This window comes from Phasianus colchicus, chromosome 2 (genome assembly GCF_987193195.1).
Source record: "Phasianus colchicus chromosome 2, bPhaCol1.hap1.1, whole genome shotgun sequence".
Classification (NCBI taxonomy): domain Eukaryota; kingdom Metazoa; phylum Chordata; class Aves; order Galliformes; family Phasianidae; genus Phasianus; species Phasianus colchicus.
The window spans coordinates 2,986,490-3,008,365 of record NC_143437.1 but is presented as its reverse complement, the minus strand read 5'-3'; the positions used below and the strand labels follow the sequence as shown (position 1 = coordinate 3,008,365).

General features: G+C 39.3%; 1 protein-coding gene across 3 annotated transcripts in view; it reads left to right on the top strand.

The window, feature by feature from the left end:
* The window catches only part of EML6 (EMAP like 6), a 116,244-nt gene that overhangs the window by 85,995 nt on the left and 8,373 nt on the right, over positions 1-21,876 (top strand). For 2 of the 3 annotated variants that reach the window (XM_090134539.1, XM_090134537.1), the window contains exons 24-33: positions 1,426-1,514; positions 2,133-2,309; positions 2,419-2,620; positions 2,829-2,955; positions 14,247-14,325; positions 15,493-15,622; positions 16,776-16,874; positions 18,580-18,753; positions 19,689-19,897; positions 21,525-21,682. In XM_090134539.1, coding sequence (XP_089990665.1) covers positions 1,426-1,514; positions 2,133-2,309; positions 2,419-2,620; positions 2,829-2,955; positions 14,247-14,325; positions 15,493-15,622; positions 16,776-16,874; positions 18,580-18,753; positions 19,689-19,897; positions 21,525-21,682 — 1,444 coding nt within the window. Of the gene's footprint in view, positions 1-1,425; positions 1,515-2,132; positions 2,310-2,418; positions 2,621-2,828; positions 2,956-14,246; positions 14,326-15,492; positions 15,623-16,775; positions 16,875-18,200; positions 18,222-18,579; positions 18,754-19,688; positions 19,898-21,524; positions 21,683-21,876 lie in introns of all 3 variants that reach the window. The other variant, XM_090134538.1, reaches the window with a different exon arrangement.

The window sequence follows — 21,876 nt, the reverse complement described above, 5'->3', positions numbered from 1 at the left end:
TCTTCTCCACCTTTTACATTTAATTTCCTTTCCTCCTTGCTGAGCATTACTTAGCAATCACTGCTATGATGTTAGAGAACCTTACTGTCACAACTAATTAAGCCTAGCAAGATTGATAATGAGCTTATGCAATAAGCCTTCCTGGACCTAATATGATTCTGTTTGGAACCACCTGTGAGTCTGAGCCCTGCTTCTACTGTTACACTAGTCCCAAAGTGTGGTACAAGTTACCTGACAATGACAACAGCTAAACTCTCCTCAGAATCCATTTGGGTCTGGGTGCCATTCTTGAGCTATTAAGCCTCACAGTTACTAAGCTGGCTCTGGGTGCTTGTTTACAATGCCAGTAATCTAAGTACTCATAGTTGTACACATAATAATAGCAGTTTGTCTGATATGTACTTGTGTATCTATAGTATTTAGCATTGGATGTGTTATGTGGATAGATGTAAAAGATAAGAAAATGGAAATTTTTTAGTGTTCTTAATGGTATTTTACCAAAAGTAGACATTAGTGATAGGACGAGAGGGAATGGCCCCAAGTTGCACCAGGGGAGGTCCAGATTGGATGTTAGGAACAGTTTCTTCTCTGAAAGAGTGGTCAGGCACTGGAACGGGCTGCCTAGGGAGGTGATGGAGTCAGCATCCCTGGAGGTGTGCAAGAAACGTGTAGATGTGGTAATAAGGGAAACATTGGTGGATGGTTGGACTTGGAGGCCTCTTCCAACTTTGGTGATTCTGTGATTTGGAGAAGCTTCATCTGTTAAGATTTCTTACATGTAGGCTTAGCTACCTTTTAATTCTTGCTAGTTATTTTATTCCCTATTTTCTGATTGTTCTTAGTGGATGACAGTATCCCTTCCTTTTGTATTGCTTGTGTTTTCCCCAGGATTTATGTTCATTTCTTTGCTCCATCTCTGCTTCTGCAGTAATCAAAAATGCAAAAGAATCTCCAGAAAATATTTTCTATGGAGCGTATGGTTCATTTTCTTCTCTACAACATAATAGCACATTACAGATAGTCAAGAACAATGAAATAGGCATATGGACATTGCAGATACTGGTGGTACAGTGGAACTCTAACTGAACTTCTAGCTGTAAAGGATTAATGTGTGATACAGGTCAGATAGGAAGGCCATATTACTCCTGTGGTCTTATATTGTACTTTTTGATTCAAATAGGCTCAATATAAATCAAAAGAAAATGGTTTGCTAGAAAACCAATTCTTCAAGGATGTTGAATCGTGTTTAAAATATTACTGTGTAGTGAATTAAGAGTGTAGGATTCTTCAGGAGTGGTCATAAGCATCTTCTTTACTTTTGCTATAAATAAGTCTGTGGATGACAATTTGTTAACATACTTCTTCATTCAATAAGAAGTTCATTATATTCATAAGATCTGTAACAAACTCTTATTTCATATCCAGGAAAGTTATTGCAAGTCAATTCTGGTGCTAAGGAACAACTGTTTTTTGAAGCACCAAGGGGGAAAAGGCATGTTATAAGAATTGCTGAGGTATGAATTATACTTACTGTATTTCTTTCATTGTGACAGTTTTCTAGACAGCTCAAAGTTAGCATATGTTTTGTCTTAGTATGTTTTTTTTTTCCTTAAAAATACTATGTTTACAGTGTTTAGAATTAGAATTATTTCTTCCTTCCAGCATTTGTAAATATTAGGATTTTTAAAGTTTTTCGTTTGTATCTCAACATTTATTTTTTTTTGTTTAATAGTGATGGTTTCCCATAAGCTCCTTTCCAGAACAGCCACCTGTTGTCTTTGTAATCAGTGTACATACAGTTTTAAAATCAGTTTTAAACAATATGACATGGTTTTTAATGGTATAATTTGTGATACATAAGCGTTGTACAAAGCTGACAGTAATTAATGTCTCATTAAAAATTGAAGGAGATCTGTATCTAAATCACGCTTACCTTTGGGAAGTGGGAATGTTTAAAGTTACTTTTAAGGCTTTTGATGCAGAAGTGTATTAACTAGCTGGAAATAGTGAAAAATCTCTAAAAACATATATGAATGTAAGTTAATATCAGACACAGGAGAAATATAAGCATTAGAACAGCATATATTGGGTATGTATTAAGATGACTTCTTTGAATGAAATTTTCATTGCAGTTAGAGAAGATTGAGTGGGATACCTGGACGTGTGTTCTTGGTCCTACCTGTGAAGGAATTTGGCCCATGCACAGTGATGTCACTGTTGTAAATGCTGCTACTCTTACAAAAGATGGAACATTGCTAGCTACAGGAGATGATTTTGGTTTTGTGAAGCTTTTTTCATATCCAGTGAAGGTAATAAGTGTGTTTATTTCTCTCCTTAGACACTAGTGGAGAAAGAATTAGGGAAGACAGTGTTCATGACATATCAAAACTGTTAATATGTGTATTCTTTGTACAACAGGGCCAACATGCAAAATTCAAAAAGTATGTGGGTCACAGCGCACAGGTAACCAATGTCCGGTGGTTACACAATGATTCTGTGCTGCTGACTGTAGGTGGTGCTGATACAGCTTTGATGATCTGGACCAGAGAATTTTTGGGCATTCAGGAGAGTAAGCTGGTTGATAGTGAAGAATCAGACACAGACGCAGAAGAAGATGGAGGTAAAAATGATGATATAACACACATTTTTAACTTAGTCTTTGTTCCGCAGAACTCACACACTGCTTAGGTTGAAGTGGGCAAAAAAAAGTCAGCGTGATAAAGTTCAGTGTAGGGAGAGCTTGGTAGGGTTGTTTTCTTCTGCTGGTGTTTTCTATTCCTCCTCCACGAGTCATGGGTAATTCATTTTACTCTGTTTTACATTTGAAGGTTATGATAGTGATGTTGCAAGAGAAAAAGCAATTGATTATACCACTAAGATCTATGCGGTAAGCATCCGAGAAATGGAGGGGACAAAACCACATCAACAGCTGAAGGAAGTTTCAGTAGAAGAGAGGTATGTCACACCGAGGCGTTCATTTCTAAATGTAGACTGCATTCTTTTGAATCTCGTTTCACCCAACTAAAACTGGTCTTTAGAAATAAGACGGGAATTTTGAAATTCGTAAGATAGTATTTCAGGTGCTGCTGGTCAGTTACAATATGTTGGTGTGATGGGTAAAAGTATGCATGTGACTAAAACACCTGCAAGTGCAGTCTTCTCTCCTGTTCACATTTGCAGTTATTTTCGGTTCTGATCAGAGCACGCAGGCATATGTCTGCAGCAAGGCATTTGGGAAAGGAGGAGCTTGTAAATCCTGTGTAGTTGAGGCTTTTGGTGACATTTTCATGAGAAGATTGTCAGTTGCTTAGAATTTTGTCAGGTTGTTATTACTACGGCACGTGTTATTTGGGGAAAACAAAACAGTAAGCTGGAAGACATTAGTGGATGGGAGGAGAAGACAGTAAAGAAAAGATGTAATAATAAGTGTAGAGAGGGGGGTTCAGTTGTCTAGGGGAGTGGGTAAGTAAAAACTCTGGCTGGGGCAAGACTGCTGGGACAGAAGAGGAGGATCTATAGTCAGGAAATTGGAACTGGATTCAGGCTCAAGACATCTGTACAGAATACTCTCCCCATTGATCAAATAGCTGTGGCATTTACTGGTAACAGGTGTATCTTACTCTCCTTTTGGGATGTTTTCTGAAGGATTAAGGTCTGTGAATACTGATGGGTAACTTCCTCAGTTCTTTACTATACACCTGTACAGCAGAGCTACCAGTGTGTATCTGGACGATGACTCAAAGTGTGAATCTATGCAGTTTCTTTTGTTAGAATTTTTTTTATACACGAGTATGAATTCGGTATGAGTTTTCTTGCTTTTGCCTCATATTGGGGCAAAAATTAATAACTTTGCATTGAGTAGTTTAATAATGTGAGAAGAAATGTTGGGTGTGGAAGATGAGATATGTTGCCCCCTTTCAGTTATTTTTTTCATGGCAACGTTTCAACAAAGATGTAGCATGAATCTTAATGTTTTTTATTAAATATTGGTCCATAACCCATTTGGCTTCCCTTCTTCTAAGGATATTTCTTTCAACTCATTTACTCATGTGAAGTCTTTATTTCTCCATTTTTCTGTTAAAAGGCAGTTTATTATCTACCGAACATGGATGTGTTGAGAATGAATTGAAAAGAGAACTTAACATTTTCATTTTTGGGATATACTGCTAAACAATGAAATAACAAGTATCAATAGTAGGATGGACAAATGTTTTACACCAAAAACTTTTCTACCTTCCAGCTGCTTTATTCAGCCTTGATGCAAAAGCAAATGCAGAATGAGTGTAATTGACCGATTAAGCCAGGCTTACAGTTGGTTTGTGCTAGTGAATTACCAACAATATAAGCATCAGGTTGGTTTTTTTTCCTGCAGCTTCTCAGCACTACTTTCAGTCTAGGACTGAAAATCACCACAGCCCCCAGGAACTTTTCTTTCTCTGATACCTGGCCACGTGTTTGCTGTCTGATGCAAACAAGCACCCTGTTTCTTGGAGACTGCCTTGCTCTGTCACATACCCTAAAGGCTTTGTAACTTTTGAGTCTGTCCACAGTCCTACACTGCACAAGCTGACCTAGCTGAATGTGCTTTGTTGCTGTGGAAGAAGGCACAGCATGTAATGAGGAAAATGAAACAGGCTCCCTGTTTGTCACACACTGATAATCCATAGTGCAGTGATAATGTTCCTCATGCTATCCAAAATTATGAAGTCACACTGGAGCAGGAAGTTCCTTTAGTATGGCCAACTGCTTCCTTGCTGCCTGTCCTGTTTATTTCACCAGCTGGTGATCCTAACTAAATGGGTAGACACCTCCTCTGTGGTCAGGCTGCCTTACACTTCCATAATGATTTTCATAATACTTGTATATAAAATACAATACTGTAGCTATCTGAAGGAATTATCCATCCCATAAGAGAGCAAAAAGGTAATTTTTAATGTTTCTCTGTATTTTTTTTCCTTCATACCATCTCTATACAATCAACAGGTTTGTGTAGTACATTTTAAAATAGCTGGGGAAAAAAACACAGAACTCTCTTTACCATCTTTTCTCCTAAAGAATCACAGCTATTCTTATCTTTTTATATATACTCTTTTGGTTTCAGTTACTTTAATATAATGGCATTTTCAGTATTTGGAATTTGCTTTTCTGATAAGTTTGTCAGAAATTCCCTTACCTTTCATATGTGGCTCGTTAGGAAAAGAAGCATTTGCTTCCTTCTCTTCATCCTGTTCATATAAATTACTAGAATTTGTAGCCAAATAATCGGAGGCAGAAAAATTATGGTGAAATGTAGCAAAATTGCAGTTTCTGGGCATATTGTGCTGGGATAGGGCTTTGTGGAAAGCGGTGGGTTTTGGATGCAGAAAGATGAGATTAATGTGTTGGCTACTGCATTTGTCAAAGATTTCAACTTTTGACCACAGTTGTACCAATTTGTGCACAATTTATCCAGAATCTTGACACTCTCAATTATGAGTGCTTCAGGGTGAAGCTGACTTTTCTCAAAGACATTTGAATTATGAGTTAAGTTTCATAACTGTGCCAGATTTCATCTTTTCTGAGGATACAAAGAATGCAGCAGCTAATGAAACATTTGTCCGACCGTGTTCTAAAAGCTTCCTGAAAGCTTCTCCTTCCCCCTGTGAGGGTCCTAAGTGAAAGCTGAGCCAAACAAAATAAAAAGCCTACAAATACTCAGCTGTCAGTGTCCAGGAAAGGTTCTAAATCAGCAGGTCTTCAGGGTATCACTGGGTTGAATGAGATGGCATCAAGTAATATTGACGCCAGTTTGCAAAGCTTTACTTTTTCTGCAAAGGCACTGCTGAAGTAGCCTTTCCCAGTTCTTTCAGATGTGAAGAAGGGAACCAAGAGGATGTATACCATTCTCTTTCAGGCAGGTATGTGGGAAACCCTGGTGGTCTTGAGGGGAAAAACTGTCTGGAGCAAATATCCCAAATCCTTCTTCTTTATAATTGCTTCATATGTCTGTATGAAGACTCCAAAATGAGTCTGTGAAGGTGGTGAGACACTGAATAGGCTGCCCAGTGAGGTTGTGGATACTCCTTCCCTGGAAGCATTCAAGGCCAGGATGGATGGGGCTGTGAGCAACCTGGTCTAGAGGGAGGTGTCCCTGCCTGTAGCAGATGGTTGGAACTACATGATCTTAAAGGTCCCTTCCAACCCAACCCATTCTATGATTCTATGAACCAAGGGTTGTGCATCTGTTTGGGATTTGCATGCAACAAAAGCTCTGAGATCTTTACATATTGTGTAAATTTTGAAAATTATGTTACGAGGCCATTCAAGTTCGAAGGAGTGAAATAATCACAAGGCCTCAAAAACTGCCAGTTTACTTCATTGCAAAAGCAGTCAGGATCTGAGAAGAAAGAAGTGTCCCTCCTCGCTGTATTTTCCTTATGTGAGAAAGCAGAAGAGAAATTTTGAGATATATATACATATATATATATATATATATATACCTACTGATATAGGTAGAAGGTAGAATGGTATAGGGTAGAAGCAAATTAAATAAATTAAGTCCAAATTAGAAAAAGAAAAAGGAAAGATAAAAACAGGAATGTTTCCAGCTTCCATCAGGGAGGGGTAGCTGGAACTGTTGATTTGAACTTCTTGGGAACAAGGACTTTAAGCTTGCTTTATTTCTTTGAATAGTAATATTTTGAAGGTAAATTGTTGGTGAGTAAGTTACTTCCCTGCTTATAAAACACAAATATGCTTCGAATGTGATGTGATGCCTAGTAGACAATTCTGGTTGAAGAAGATGGTTGTTTTGTTTTCCTTTTTATTGTAGCTAAATTTTATTTAACAGGGAATTCAACGTTTGTGTTTGCTAGAATAAGCTTGCAGGACTCAGTTGAGAATGGTATGTCTGGAAAACTCAAAGTACATCGTGTCTCTAAAAATAACAACTCATGGTACGATTCAGGATGAGTTTGGTCTAGAGCTGTGTTAATGTCTCCTGCCAAGATGCAAATATATGGATGAGAGCTGATACAGGCAGTGCTGGGTTTTGAAGGGAAGGGTTTGCAACAACCACCGCCCGTCTGGAAAAGAACCAACAATTTACAAATGACTTTCTGCAAATTAATACAAAGGCTTTGTCTTCAAGCCAAAAAAGAGGAGCCAGCAGCTCTTGTCTCTGCTCTCTCACATCACAGGAAGAAGGGGTAGGAGGACAGGTTTGACATAATGCTTGATAGAGGAGAACCGTGACTTTGAGCAGCTGCTGTCGATCCTCTTTTACTCCTTAGCACGTGCTCTGTGCTTGCATAATCCAACAGGATGAGAACGAAATCTCTATTACACTGACCTTCTCCAGATCTCCAGAGCATTGGGCCCCTAAGCAAAAATCAGGGGAGAAATCTCATGATTGTAAAGGCCAAAAAACTCAGAGATGACAGTCGTGGGGATAATGTTAAGGAGTTGCCTTAGGAAAGAAAATGAAAGCCCTTTATCAAATGTACTTCTCCTGTCTTATTTATTTGCATAAGGAAATAATGATCATTCTGCAAATGTCTCAGAGGGAGATAGAAAGTACACAGTAGGTTTTGCCTGCAGGATTTGAAATAAATTGCGGTCTAGTATTTTTGTGCCCAGCTTTGTCATCGCTGCCAGAGTGAGTTACAGCTTTAGGATGGAAAAGAAACAGGAGAGATGAGTCTGAGTAACAGTATTTAAATATGTTGTGGTTGTATTAGTTGGTGCATTTGGTTAAGATAATTAATTGATTGTTGTTTCTCTCTCCCCAACCTTCTTGTTTTTCTTCTTCTCCCTTTCCGTGTCTGTCCTCCCATCCTCCCCCCACCCTTATTTTTCTCTTCCTTTCTTGCTCCTCTGATTGGCATCCTCTTCCTTGCTCTACCTGTATGACACAGAAGTGGGGTGCCAATGAGAGGTGCTGCAGGAGCAGTCTCACGGTGTGGGAGCTCCAAGAGCAGTGCTCCCACACCGCGGGACCACTTGGGCACTGGTGGGACTGTCCCAGACAATCCAGGACAATTGTAAGCTATACTGTGTGTTACGTAGGAATTGTGCTTTCTTTCATACAAGGGCTCACTTTTCAACTGGGACCGTTTTAGCTGGCTAAGAACTCATGAAAAAAGAAGTAAAACAGGCTTGCATAAAGACTGTATTTCTGTTACTAATACCAAAGGCAAAGATTTATTTGCATTTTGCATTCTACTAACCGCTAACATCTATCCTGTGTTTGCAGCTTTCATTTAGTTTGATTTGCATGACTCCACATAAACTGAAAACTCTTGTAACATACCTGGTGATGGGAAACCCTGTTAAGCAAGTTGAATGTGTAGAAAACAAAAAGCAGCTTTAGCATGTTTGTCTACTTTTCAGTTTCCTTAACATACGGCGTGTCTCACTTTCTGTGAGTTCCCTTGTCTCAAGCCTGTTCCCATGTGCTGTTGTGCATCGTTTGTAATCATATGTTCTGATCGGAAGAATTCACGTTTTCTCTCTTCAACTTCTATTCTACTGATTATTTATTCTTTACAAAAACATGAGCTGACTTATAAGCTTCCAAAGGAGCCCCCACAAGTGACAAATATTAGCTTTTGTACCCAAAAATCAAATTATTGGGCATATGGTTACAAAATCTGCTCGTGCACTTTTACATGCACACTTGTATGGGTGCAGTGTAAAAGCTTTGAATGTGAATCTGTGTTGTGTTGATGTGTAGGTGGGAATAATTCAGAATGTGTCTGGAAAAACACGTATGTGAGGTGGGGAGAACAACAACTGGCTTATTTCAGCAGAAGTCTGGTGCTTGTGAGTGAGAGGAGTCCTATAGAAAATTCACTTTTACTTCCTCACAGGATTATGTCAAGTTATTGCATCCTAAATGTATTTGGCAGCATGCTGGTTTCATCACAGCTGTCCCCAGGGCTTGAACACATTGTGACTGATCATTTTGCTGTCCCTGCCAACCTATTGAACTCAGAGTCAATTTCACTTCTCCCACAGGTCAGCACAAAGCTGGCCCAAAGGTCCTTTGCATCTGTGTGACTCTTAGTGGGTGTGCAATTGTGGGATGGTGGTGGTTGCAATGCACATCATGCTATGACCCTTCTGTCTGAACTTGAGAAATGCTCTCTGCTCTGAGAAGGGTATGAAAAATTCAGGTGTTTGAGAGCTTTTTGCTCTGTGGGCTGTATTCCAGGAAGGATCTAAGTATTGTTTCTAATACAGCTTAGGTTTTGTTACCTGGGGAAAAGATGCTAATGTGCCTACCTCTGATGTTTCTACCTCCAGCCCCAAAGTTCTCCGTGTACTATTGGTCAAATGTTTTCACTTACACAAAAAGCAGAGCTACAAAATGTCGGAATTTATGTAAGGAATAATGAAAAAACTGGAAAAGCTTCTTCCTTTCAAACGCGCTCATAAGGAAGCCTAAGAAAGGAGAAACTTTATAGAATGTCCTAAAATTAAGTTAATACTAACGCCTTGGTATATATGGAAAGAGTTTTCCAGAAGTCTGATGATTTCAGGTATTCTACCCTTTTTATATTTAAGACATCAAATTAGATTTTGCAGTGTTCTCTGTTTTGTCAAACAGGGTTTGGCTGAGGGACCACGTGGATGCTGAGCAGTGTGCTGTGTGTGACAGATCTGCGTGCTCTGCAACCAGGCTGTTTTACAGTGCTCGTTTAGATTACCAGCTTTACGAGACATTTAGAACAAAGAACTTGTTCAAAAATGAAAGCCTTCAGATTTCATTCGGAATTGATTACACTTATTAACCTGCTTTTCTGCTCATTTCACATTTGGAGGCTGACCTCGAATGAGATGTGAATGCAGTGACTACATTCCCTTACAAGGATATCAAATTGGCTATCACCACCATTTGTTCTGCAGTACTGTTTTGGTTTTGTTTTTTTCTTTTTAAAGAGTGCATCAGCATACATGTAAAAGCATAAATAAGGTTTAAAAAGCAATGTAGATTGAAGTTTATATCTCCCTCTGCTTTTGTTTCAGTTTTGCTCTGATTCGGTGTATGAAGAAGTAGGATATTTTCATGTTGTCTGCATAATATAAGGGAGAAGTAATAGCAGGAAAAGTGGCATACAGAACTCCTGTGTATGTTGGGATGGGAAAATCCAAAGGTTTAGGATTCACAGAATCGCTTCTTATAGCCAGGAGTTTTACAGCAGTTTTGGGGCTCTTGGGAGTCCCCTTCTTGTCAGCTAGTGAAAATGTACTATTAAAAGCCACTTCTGTGTTTTTCCTTCTGAAATGAGCAGTTTGGTTTTTTTTTTTTAACCTTGGGCTTTAAATGTCTTGTCCAAGCAAACCTTACAGTACTAAATTGTCCTTCCTCATTTTGACCTTTGCTTCCTCTTCCTGGGAGCAGTCCTTGCTCATTTTTACCTTTGTTTGGCATCCAAGTATATTCCCTCCAGTTAGCAGCCATCCCCATGCACGTCAGCCTCCCATTTGGTCTCTCTTCCACTCCTCCTCTCCTCGCTCCTGCTGGGCCCAGCCTGTCACCTGTTCTCAAGGGCAGGATGTTTTTGTCCATCTATCAGCTCTCCAGCCCTCAGTGTTTGTTGCTTTCACGCAGCGTTGTTTCTGAAGATCCAATTCTGTTCCCATTGGCCTCAGAACAGAATATTTGCATTCTTGCCAACTTGTGAGGGATGCAGACAGTGTGTCTCTTCAGAAAGCAATTATGCCATGTGCTGTAAAAACATGAGCTGTTCATCCCCATCCCGTGGAATATATCATAACGCTTTCCTGGGTCTTCTTTCTCTCTCCTGTAATTTCTGTGTAAAGGCATTTGGCTCTTTTACTGCATGGGCACCCTGTTCTCTAGGATCACCGCTTCCCCAAGGTGCCCCACTTCCCAACCCCTCTGCCCTCCCCCATTTCACCCAGCTTCTGCTATGCCCATCTGCTACTCTCTGTCCTCATGCTGCCCATTCATCCCACCCAGGATTTAGGCTCCCCATCTTGGCCATTCCATGTAGCCTTACTGGGAAAGTGAGAGGTAGTGAGCTGTCACTTGCACCTTCTTACATTCTGGCATTAAGGCCCATAAGGGGAGAGGGTGAGATTTGGTCAGTTTCAGTCTGGAGGTAGCTCACTGTGTATAGCTGTGTAAGCATATAATCAAGATGATCAGCAGTAACAGAAACTTTATTTGCTGTATTTGCAGTACTTTGAGAACTGAAAGCTCTCTAATGTCTGACTGTGTCTTATCTTCCCTGGAACTCGTTCATCCCATAACAATATATAAGCACATTTTCTTTACATCACTGAAAAGAAACCGTTAATACTTGTATTATGTTTTAACTTGCTTTCCTTTGGAGGCAGGGAATTGTCAAGTAAGTACTAACAACACAGCACAGAAAAAGCACAGATTGCTGTGAATGTACAGTGCAGATTGCATAGGCCATAAAGGGTAAATACATGTAATTTCCTACAGCACGAATTTCTTGTCTTGACGCTGCCATCCTATGTATGAAAATAAATTAGGTGTAGTCACAGATCTGTTAAAAATGAAAATCAGATTGATGCTGCTTTACATTTCTTTTATTGAGGTGATCATAAGGCAACGAATGCGTGTGTATATATACATATGTATGTATATATGAATGCACACAACGTTTGTGTTTGTGTGTACTGTGAACAGGTATATATTTAAGTACATGTGTGTATGTGTATGTTTCCAAATTAAATCTCATGTTTACTATCTAGTGATTATCTGTCATGTCATAGTGGTAGTGTTCTCTGCTTTCATGAAAACTTTTGGCTTGCTGTTGTCATGAACTCTAGAAGATATGCCCAGGTAAAGAAATGTAAAAGTGATCCATCTTAAAATTACACTAAAACAGAAAAAAGAGCAGGAAGCTACAAGAAAACGATTTATTCTTTTCATAAGTGCTGATTCAAAGGCCTCAGTAAATCTGGGTTGAAGTGGTGTTTGCTTTTCTAGCATCACATAATGTTTTTGTTTTGGAAGACAATTGAGTTTTGCAGTAACTTCCTCCATCCCTTTTCTACTGGTGATTGCACTGCTATTGGGTCCAATTACCACCGATGGTTACGTAACAACTTGATTGACCACTCTCAGAGAAAATAAAGGTACTTGTTTCCCTGTGAACAGCAAGTACAAGCTGTCCCTGTACATAAGTTGGCCTACCAATGAACAATTATTAGGCTAAATTGCAAGCTGAGCTAGGAGAGAAAACAAGCATCCATTGTGTGAAACTTAACAGTGCTTATGAGGCTGCTAAGTTTCTACCAGTTTCCATCCCTGTCAGGCACCTGAAAATAAAGAACCACATGGAATCACATTCTGCTTTGGTATAAAGTGTGCAGGAAGCAGCGATGTAGCTTCCTTTTCCCCCCCTGTCCTGTAGGATCTTGAGTTAAGAATATACCCAGTATTGGCAGGGTATGGTATTTTTGAATTTGTAGACTGGTGCACTCTTTAATTTCTGTTTTAGTTTTTGCTGGCATGCTTGAATAGCATGTTTTGTGCCACGAGGGAATGACTGATCAACTCTAAAAATGCTTGTGCATGAGTAAAGTGGTCAGAAATATGCCTAAATATGTATTAAGTTTCTTACTTGGCTTTGTTTGCTGCTTTCAAGGGGATCAAGGTAACTCTTTTACTCTTTCAACATCACAAGATCTAATGTACTTTTCCAGTATTAATGAGTTTGTTTGCTTGAGAAGCGAGTTTGTTTATTTTCGGTCTGCTCTGTCTTTTTTAGTGCCCAGCTTTTCATGCTACTTATTCCTGCAAAATAAGCCGTGTAGCAATGTGTTCTGGCTATGTGTTTCATCAACTGCTGTGCTTTCATAAAAATGCAATTCCAGATAAATCAGCTCCCATTAAGCAAAAGGGATTTCATTCTTCTGCAGTCATTTTTGCAAAACAGGAATTAGTGCGAGTCACGGTCAAAGAACAAACCAATCTAATTTTCTCAGCATATAAAATTTATATCAAGTTCGTTCATTTTTGAAATCTTAAACTCTGAAAATGCTTTCCAGATTCAAGCTTCGTTTCAACAAATTGAGGCCAGGCATTTTGTTTTGTTTTACATTTCACTTACAGTTTAACCCTGTCGCCAGAATCTGCTGTTAACGTTTAATGGCACGAACTGTTTTTGGATGAAAAACAGCAGCCATTGAGTGATGTTTTGGAGCAAGCATTTAACCATAATATCAGTTTTGATTCTTTTGCTATCACCTCTTCTACCCTGACCTTCTTGCCAGACCCATATTCTAGCTAAAAGCTGATCAAACATGATGAAGGCCAGATTTCTTGGGGTAATTGTGCTGGTAATCCACTGCAATGTTTTGAGTCTGTGCTGTTGCCAATAGGGGTAGAATTTAGCCCTCCTTAATTCCTGTTACCCGAAAGGGATTGTCATTGTGCCCAAATGAACATAAGAGTCATCCTGAGTGCAGCCAGTGCAACAGGACTGTGTGAGGTATGAACTTCTATGGGCCCAACACGCTCTGCTCCTCTTAGGTTTGTGCCTCTTCTTTTTTCTTAGAAGGATCAAGTTGAATATCCCCTTTGCTGCCTCCCTTTAGTCATATATATGTTCACTGTAGCCTCTGGACTTCCAGTTGGAGCATCTCATAGAAGTAAATGTTATCTGCCTTTAAAAAGACCATTTACACAAATAATTTTTTTCAGTCCGTGTTTCCCATTTGTCTTTTTAGTTACTTTCAGCAACTGTAGTTACGTAAAATGCTTTGCTGCCCTCAGCCTTCATCAAATTCACACAGTAAATGACTTACACAGACTAAAATGTAATACTTTTATCTGTAATGCGATTTTGAAATGATTTTAATACTGCCAAGTCAAGGTTTTGTGATGGGATTTCTCAGAAGAAGCAAGGCTGGGGAAAGGTCAGCTGCCAGCTGTAGAAAGTCTTTTAGATCACTCCTGAAAGCAACAATGTACTGTCAGCCAGTATTCAAGGATTTTCCAAAAGATTTTAAATCATTAGAATTTAAACAGTCACTTTCAGGTGGTCTGTTCTGCCACTCCTCCCCAGAATCAACATCAGTGTTGTTTCTGCTCTCCCTATCAAAATGCATATGATTACTATGTGTATTACAACATGCTAAAATCTTGGTATCAAACACACATAGTTGCAATTGGCCACTTTCTATACTTAATGTAAAACATATGCTGTGGTTTTGCTTTCAAACATATTGATTGTCTTCTCCTTTAAACGCGTTTCTTTCAGGCCACCAGTTAGCAGAGCTGCTCCTCAGCCTGAAAAACTGCAAAAGAACAACATCAACAAAAAAAGGAAACTGGTTGAGGTCAGACCTAGTTGTATTTTTCTTTTCATTTGCTTTAGAAGTAATGTGTGCTGGGTTAAATTCATCCCTGTTATGAAGGTAGCTGAAGTTGTGTATAAGTAAAAAAGAAGGGGAAGAAGTTTCTAAAATGTGCTCTCAGCACTCCTAGCAGACACCAGAAGACATGACAGCCAGCAACCTGTGGCAGAAGGGACTTCAGATTCAGATATGGAAGTTTACCTGTCATATCAGATCTCTCCAAATCCAAAATTTGTCTCTGGATTTGAAGAACATTTACAGCTGGGATGTATGTTTAACCACAGCAGAACCCACACTCACTAGATAACCCCAGTGAAAATATATTCAGAAATTGCATTTTGCACATGCACCATTACATTGAATGATGAGATTTGCTAATTAATTTTGGAACATACCCTTTCCTCACGCTGTAGGCCCTCTCTCCTCCCCACCTATAGGCTGAGAAATGAATATCCTGTGGACCATTTGCAACAATTGTTTGGTCTGTCACTATTAGTCAAATTGTTCAAAACAAGGTGGAATTATGTTAGAGACAGATGCATTAACTCTGTGTTCTGGGCCAGAACAGCAACTTTAACAGCAATCCATTACCCATCACTGTTTTTCTGGAGGAAATCTCTCTGTCAGTTGCTCTTTGTAAGATGAAATGTCCAAGACGCCTCCAATTAATGTTTTAATGATGAAGTTGTAGCCTGTCATTGCCTCTTATAAGGACCTTGGTGTCAGGATTTGTTCTATTAAAATGTGACTGCTTATGAGAATGAGATTTTGAAGACTCTTAAAGTAGAAGTAAATGTATTTGCAAACGGGCAGATTAATAAATTGGACCTTTTTTAAAGTTGCATGCATTTTGAATGGAAATTAAATAATATATTCAGATCCGAATTATTAAAGAAATAATAATGTAAATGCTTACTTGACCGATGGCAGCTTTGTATACTGTCCATGAGAATGTCATGCCTCAGTAAATAAGCAGAAGAAAGAGGGAGAACTGATTAATTATTGTTTAATGACCCTGTTGCTTGGACAAGACGTTTGTGTTTTGTGTAATAATTACCTGAGGTCTTCACATGCATGATTCAAACTCTTTCACCTCTTTGTTTGTTCTTTATTTCACCCTCATTCTTTTTTTCTCTTTTGCTTGACTAGGAGCTGGCTTTAGACCATGTTTTTGGATACAGAGGATTTGACTGTCGCAACAACCTTCACTACCTAAATGATGGTGCTGATATTATTTTCCACACAGCTGCAGCAGGCATAGTGCAAAATCTTTCTACTGGTAATTCAACTTGCAACAGTACTTTGAGATAAAATTGACTGTAGAAGTGAAACATTTCTGTAAGAAAGTCACGCTTTTGTAACATTCCTGCAACTCCTCATGTTTTGTATCTTCTGAAATAATGCAAAGAAATTTAGCTGGCTATTTTAGCAGGCTGTCAGGTTCTCTTATTAAGGTCATCCTGTTAAGCCACCCGACTCATTTTAGTAGGTATGAGATTCTGTTAGGAAGCGTAATACTAAGCTGTTCTATTTCTGCAGCTGTGCCTTTCTAAACCCCACACTGAAGGCATAGGGATGGTTTCTCAGGTTGCATGGGATATGAAATGTCGAGCACTCCTTATGGTTTTAGGAGCAGTAACTGTTCCATTTGGGGCTATTTTAGCAAAATCATGCTCCAGGGAAGGATCCATTTCTATGCAATACCATGTGAGTAAATTGCTCTTCAGGAGGAGTAGAAATATTCCCTGTCTTTTTGGGTAGTGACAAAAACCTACCAACTTATTTTGCCCTGAGTTTAGTGCTAACATCCACACGTTTTCCACATAGCTAAAGAAACAAGCCAGGAATTAATGGAATTCTGGCCGTTTATTATTCCCTCTTAGTCCTCTGTGGCACCACATAGTGACAGCAGTTCTCTCAGCTCTGCTGCCAAGGAGAGGCAGAGATAGATGGTGTCACATCTGCTGACTTCTGGGGACTCCTTGCCCTGCACAGCCTGTGGAGCTGGGAACGCTGCCCCTGCTGCTCTTCCTGGCCTTCCCCCTGGGAAGATGGTGCAGAGCAGAAACTTCCCAGGGTTTAGCTTTCTGTTTTGTTTCCTGTTGACTCCTTTGATTTAATGGGAGAGCTGGTCTGTGCATTTGGCAGTTCTGCTTTTTTCTTGTGGTGGTTAAGAAGATTACTGGATGATTCCTGGGCTAAGTCCTGGTAGCTAGTTGATCAATCCTGCTTTTTCACATATATGCATTAGTGGTTATTCACAGCTTGTTTGGTAATGGTGCCTGGAAGTGAAAGCAAAGCAGCTCTCAGCATCACTCTCCCCTAGAGCACAGCATGAGCTGTACCAACAAGCTGATTAAATATTCTTTGCTTCATTGGTGGTTCTTTTCTTTGAGACTGTCGTGAATAAAACCACGTTTGAATTTTATTAGGAAGTCAGAGCTTCTACCTGGAGCATACTGATGACATTCTCTGCTTAACTGTGAATCAGCACCCAAAGTACAAAAACATTGTGGCTACCAGCCAGATCGGTAGGTGACTCCATGTAACAATGTCTTACTCAGAAATTGTCAGGGGCACTGATTTATTTTGGGCTTATCTACATAGAATTTTTACTGGGATTTACCACTGTCACTTTTTTTTTTTTTTCTTTTGATTTTGAGAAAATCCTGAAGCTTAATTATCTCTATCATTTCAGTCTATCTGCAGCAGTTTCATCTCTGATCGTGTCATTGGATTTTAGAGTTAATTGTACTGTAAGGATATTTCAGAAATAAGCGTTTCTGAACAGCACTAAATCTTCTCATTCATATGTAATCATAAGGATTTCCTCTTTCCTTCCAGTATCCAAAGCACTGTTTAGCCTTAAAGCTGTGAAAACAGAATAATGACCATTTCCCTTGCAGAAATTCGAAACTAATACAAAAAAGGGAAGGGATAGAGTGGAACCTCAGCAGAAGTTCTGATGCATGTAAAGGCTGATCCTGAGACCACACGTATTGAAGTGTTATTTACATGAAGAGTCTCATGAAATTACAGAGTCACAGAATTGTAGGGGCTGGAAGGAACCTCTAGAGATCAGCCACCAATGCCCTTTTGGAGAAGGAAAAGCTGTGGGGAACATCAGGATTGTTCGTCCCAGGCTTACAGAGGGATGTGTTGCTTTTCGCTTATACCAGGGTAACACTAGAATAATCAATGTCATGAAGAATAACAGAGAACAGAGTCACCCGAATTCATTTCAGTCAGAAAAGGAGTGACTTCTGTAATATATAACTTAATAACAAAGCTGGAAATTGGCAGCAGGTGGAGGCCTTGGCAAACCACCTCTGCTGGCTGTGCGGAGTGTTGTCTTTTCAATTGGAATGTTGAATAAAAACCAGAATGTATTCATACAGGCAGAGCCCTGCTCCAGCATGCTGATTTCTGCAGGTGACTTGAAGCCTGTCTTTTAATTCCATCAGTAGGAGCCCATGAAATCAGTGTTTCTGATTCTGGTTGGGATTCTGGATCATTGTAGCTTCATATTAGTTTTAAATTTGATAGTCTTTAAAAACTGCATGTCTTTACCATTTCTTTTAAATACCATTTTTAAAACTGAGAAGTACTAAATATTGTTGCAATATTTGTGTATAAAAGACAATATACTCAAAATTAAGTTCAACAATATTCCTGCTTATTTGTTTTGTTGATTTAATCCATATCCATTTTCAAACTTTTAATTTTTTTATTTTTTTATTTTTTATTTTTTTTTACTTCTGGTGCTGATGCTGGCACTTCAGCATTAGAAACATGACTTACTTCACTTATTGTTTTCCCTTGGTGCTTCCTCATTTGCCATTGCTCTCACAATGCAGGTGATATGACAGAATTTTCAGGTAAGGCTGATTCGTTTGTGAATTCTAGTCAGCAGAGTTATGTAAAAGTTTCATGTTACCTCATTGTATCTGTGTCAAACCGCGGATACAAGTGGAGCATCTACAGATATAATTTCTTTTGCATGAGGTTCTTCATAAATGTTACGTTGTTCTTTTGGCATTTGTCTTATTTCATGCAATGCAATAATTTCCTTGGTCTTTTTTTCAAGACATCATGATTTTTTTGAGTACTTTTTTAATCTTAAAAAAAAAAAAAAGTGTCTGTTTAGGTTAAATGTGCTTGAAAAAATGCATATTTTGCATTGAAGCTTTCAAGATGCTGAATTAATTTTCTTTTAATACATCTTTTTTCGTGTAGGTACGACTCCCACAATTCATGTATGGGATGCTATGAGTAAGCAAACAATTTCAATGCTGCGTTGCTTCCACACCAAAGGTGTCAACTATGTTAACTTCAGTGCAACGGGCAAACTTCTGGTTTCAGTGGGAGTCGATCCAGAACACACCATCACAGTGTGGAGGTGGCAGGAAGGTAACTCTGGAAACACACATTCCTTCATCCTGGCAGATCTGTATGCAGTTATTTGCTTTTCCTTTCAAGTTATTGGCATAGGTTTGTGTTCTTACTCTGAGTGAAATGGCTCCCTACGAGTCTCAGAATCAGTTGAAGGAAGAAAACAGAGCACTAGAAAATATCAATAAGAAAATAAGCTTAAATTTCTTCTATAAACAGAAATAAGGAGATAACATTCAACATATAATTCCCTGAAATTAAGGGCAGTGTTTTCTTACTATGCTGAAAATGCTCGGATTTGAAATCATTTGCAGTGGTTAGGCCTTTAAGAAGCCATTTCCAGACAGTGGTTATCACAATCAGGAATTGAGGGGAAAGGGAAAGTGTCTCAGCTCTCTAGATATTTCCCTGCTTTACTTCAAAGCATCCCCAGATTTTTTTGCATTTTCTCTGCACACACCTGTGCTCAGTGCCTGTCTCCTGCCTCCTCCACTGCAGGAGCAGGCATTGCATCATCCTGATTGCCATGAGCACTCACATCCAAACGATGTGTAGAGAGTATCTGACATCCCTGCACAGAGCAGATTGGTTCAGGAAATGCAGCAGTCCTGCTGTGCTTTAAAAGTTCATTAAGAGGAGGCACTGCTCATCTTTTGCATAATGCAACTCATTGATGATGCTCAGCGTTTTGATGGTACTTCAGTACCTGGGAGACAAATTGTGCTATTAATACCCTAAGACTGTCAGCTGTAGTGGAACATCCAGGGACCTAGCAGGCTGCATGCATTAAAATGGTTGCTGCTTTAAATTAATGTTGGGCTATGCTTAGCTTTCAGCATGAGGGACAGGCTTTTCTAATCTAACACCAAGTAATTCTGTTTTATAAAATCATACCAGAGCTTAATTTTGCAGGTAAATCTAACTGTGTTTTTATGCTTTCCTAATTAAAACAGGGGCTAAGGTTGCTAGCAGGGGAGGACACCTGGAGAGGATATTTGTTGTAGAGTTCCGCCCAGACTCAGACACTCAGTTTGTGTCTGTGGGGGTAAAACACATGAAGTTCTGGACGTTGGCTGGCAGTGCTTTGCTGTGTAAGAAAGGAGTCATTGGTTCCATGGAAGATGCCAAAATGCAAACCATGCTTTCTGTTGCCTTCGGAGCAGTGAGTTCAAGTTACTTGCTACAGAATTTTATAATACCTTTTTATTAAGAGATCCAGCACAGTGTGAATGGTGCAGGAATGTGGAGATCTTGTGTAATACTTAAGCCTCTAATGTGAGACTCGTGCATCTTTAGATCCTCATTTAATTTTTCTAAACTGGGTTGGGTTTCTCTGTCAGTGAATATTTTTTGTTAATTACAGTGTAATTGATACTGTAATTGTGTAACCTCTTTTTCCACTGACAGTGTTGGGTATGACATGTGATTCAGCTCATGTTGACAGTACATGGGATTTTCCTGTGTGTTTATTAAGGAGCCACAGCACTGTGCTTTAGACTTCTACAGTTAAGGAAAACAATGTGTTCAACACACAGTTGAACTTTTTTGTTTTTTAAAATGATAAAACTAACATGCTGTAAGGAGAACATTCAAAACCAGCAGATGAACTCTACTCCATTAGCACACGCCATTTGTTCAGGATGTTGTTTTCTTCCTTAAGTTGAATCCCACTGGCAATAAGAATGCATGTCACAGGAGCATGAGTAAGTTCTACTGAATAGTGGAGGGGCTCTGTATGTACCCTCTGCTTCTTTATGCATCCACAGACTTTTCTCATCCAGGTCCATCTAATGCCAAAGGCAGCAGGTCATGCTGGCATGCAGCTACACTGCATTTTTGTCTCTTACAGTAGCAAATTCATTCAGCAAATTCTTTCCACAAGTTTCATCAGTAGATACTTCTCCTGTTTATTGCAGAACGTGAAACTTCCCTGTGAGCCCTTAGCAAAGGGTTCTCTAACATTTTTTCCTTTGTATCTATCAGTGAACTTGAAAGTGATGCTGTGTTTAGTTCTTAATGCTATCAGGACATGGCGACTGGCAACACTTTTCCTTCTTCCTGCCAAAGAGGAGATGAGATGCTTTTCACTTACATGGAATTTTTCTGTATTTTTCAATACAGCTAAGCCACTTTTCCCCTTTACAGTCACTTAGGGATCATTCAAGATGTTTAAAAGGCACATATTGTTGCTACAGAGGCTGTCCAGTGGGATTGCAGTTGTGCCTTTTCACCTGCAGCAAGCCTTTCCATTTAGCAGAGCGCACTCCAGAAGCACATTTTCCATGCAGAATACTCACTGCTTTTCCCTATTCAGTTATGCAATTGCTATGGTGCTTCAAGTAGGTACAAGATTGAGCCAGTTTTGCACTTAGTCTTATACCCTTTATTTTCAATACCATGAAGGCAGTGGGATTTCCATGGGCACATACTCAAAGAAGAAAGAAATGTCACCTGAAATTCAGTAGTGATAACCTGCTGTCCATCTATGCAGCAGGAGATAGGACATAGCACATGCATGGCAAAAGTAGCACGTGCATTGGAAATTCCAAGGTGAAATGCATGAAGTGAATGTGCCCTAGACTCTGGTCTATATTAATTATGGTACCTCAAAGAGGCACCATCATAGCACGGTGATTAAACACATTATTCTCAGTGTGTGCGGTTTGAATTCCTGCAGTCATTGCATGGTTGATTTTCTCAGGAAATGCAGTACCTAAATAATTTTAATTCAAGCTGCACAAAAATGCTGAGATATTTATCACATCAGAGATGGTTCCTATCTGTTGCAGAATAACCTTACGTTTACTGGTGCCATCAATGGAGACGTCTATGTCTGGAAGGACCATTTTCTGGTCAGACTTGTGGCAAAGGCTCACACAGGACCAGTGTTTACAATGTACACCACCCTTCGAGATGGACTTATTGTTACAGGAGGCAAGGAGAGACCGTAAGACATATTATACTCTTCCTAAAGCACACAGCTTTCTTCCTTCTCACATCATTTTTATGTGATCAATACAAGACATACTGAATGGTTGTGTCATCTGCCACCTTTTTGTTACTCACTTTACATTACCCTATAGTGTAACGAGGTGTCCTTAGTAAGAAGTGATGCAGATTGATGTATGGGATCTGTTGTAG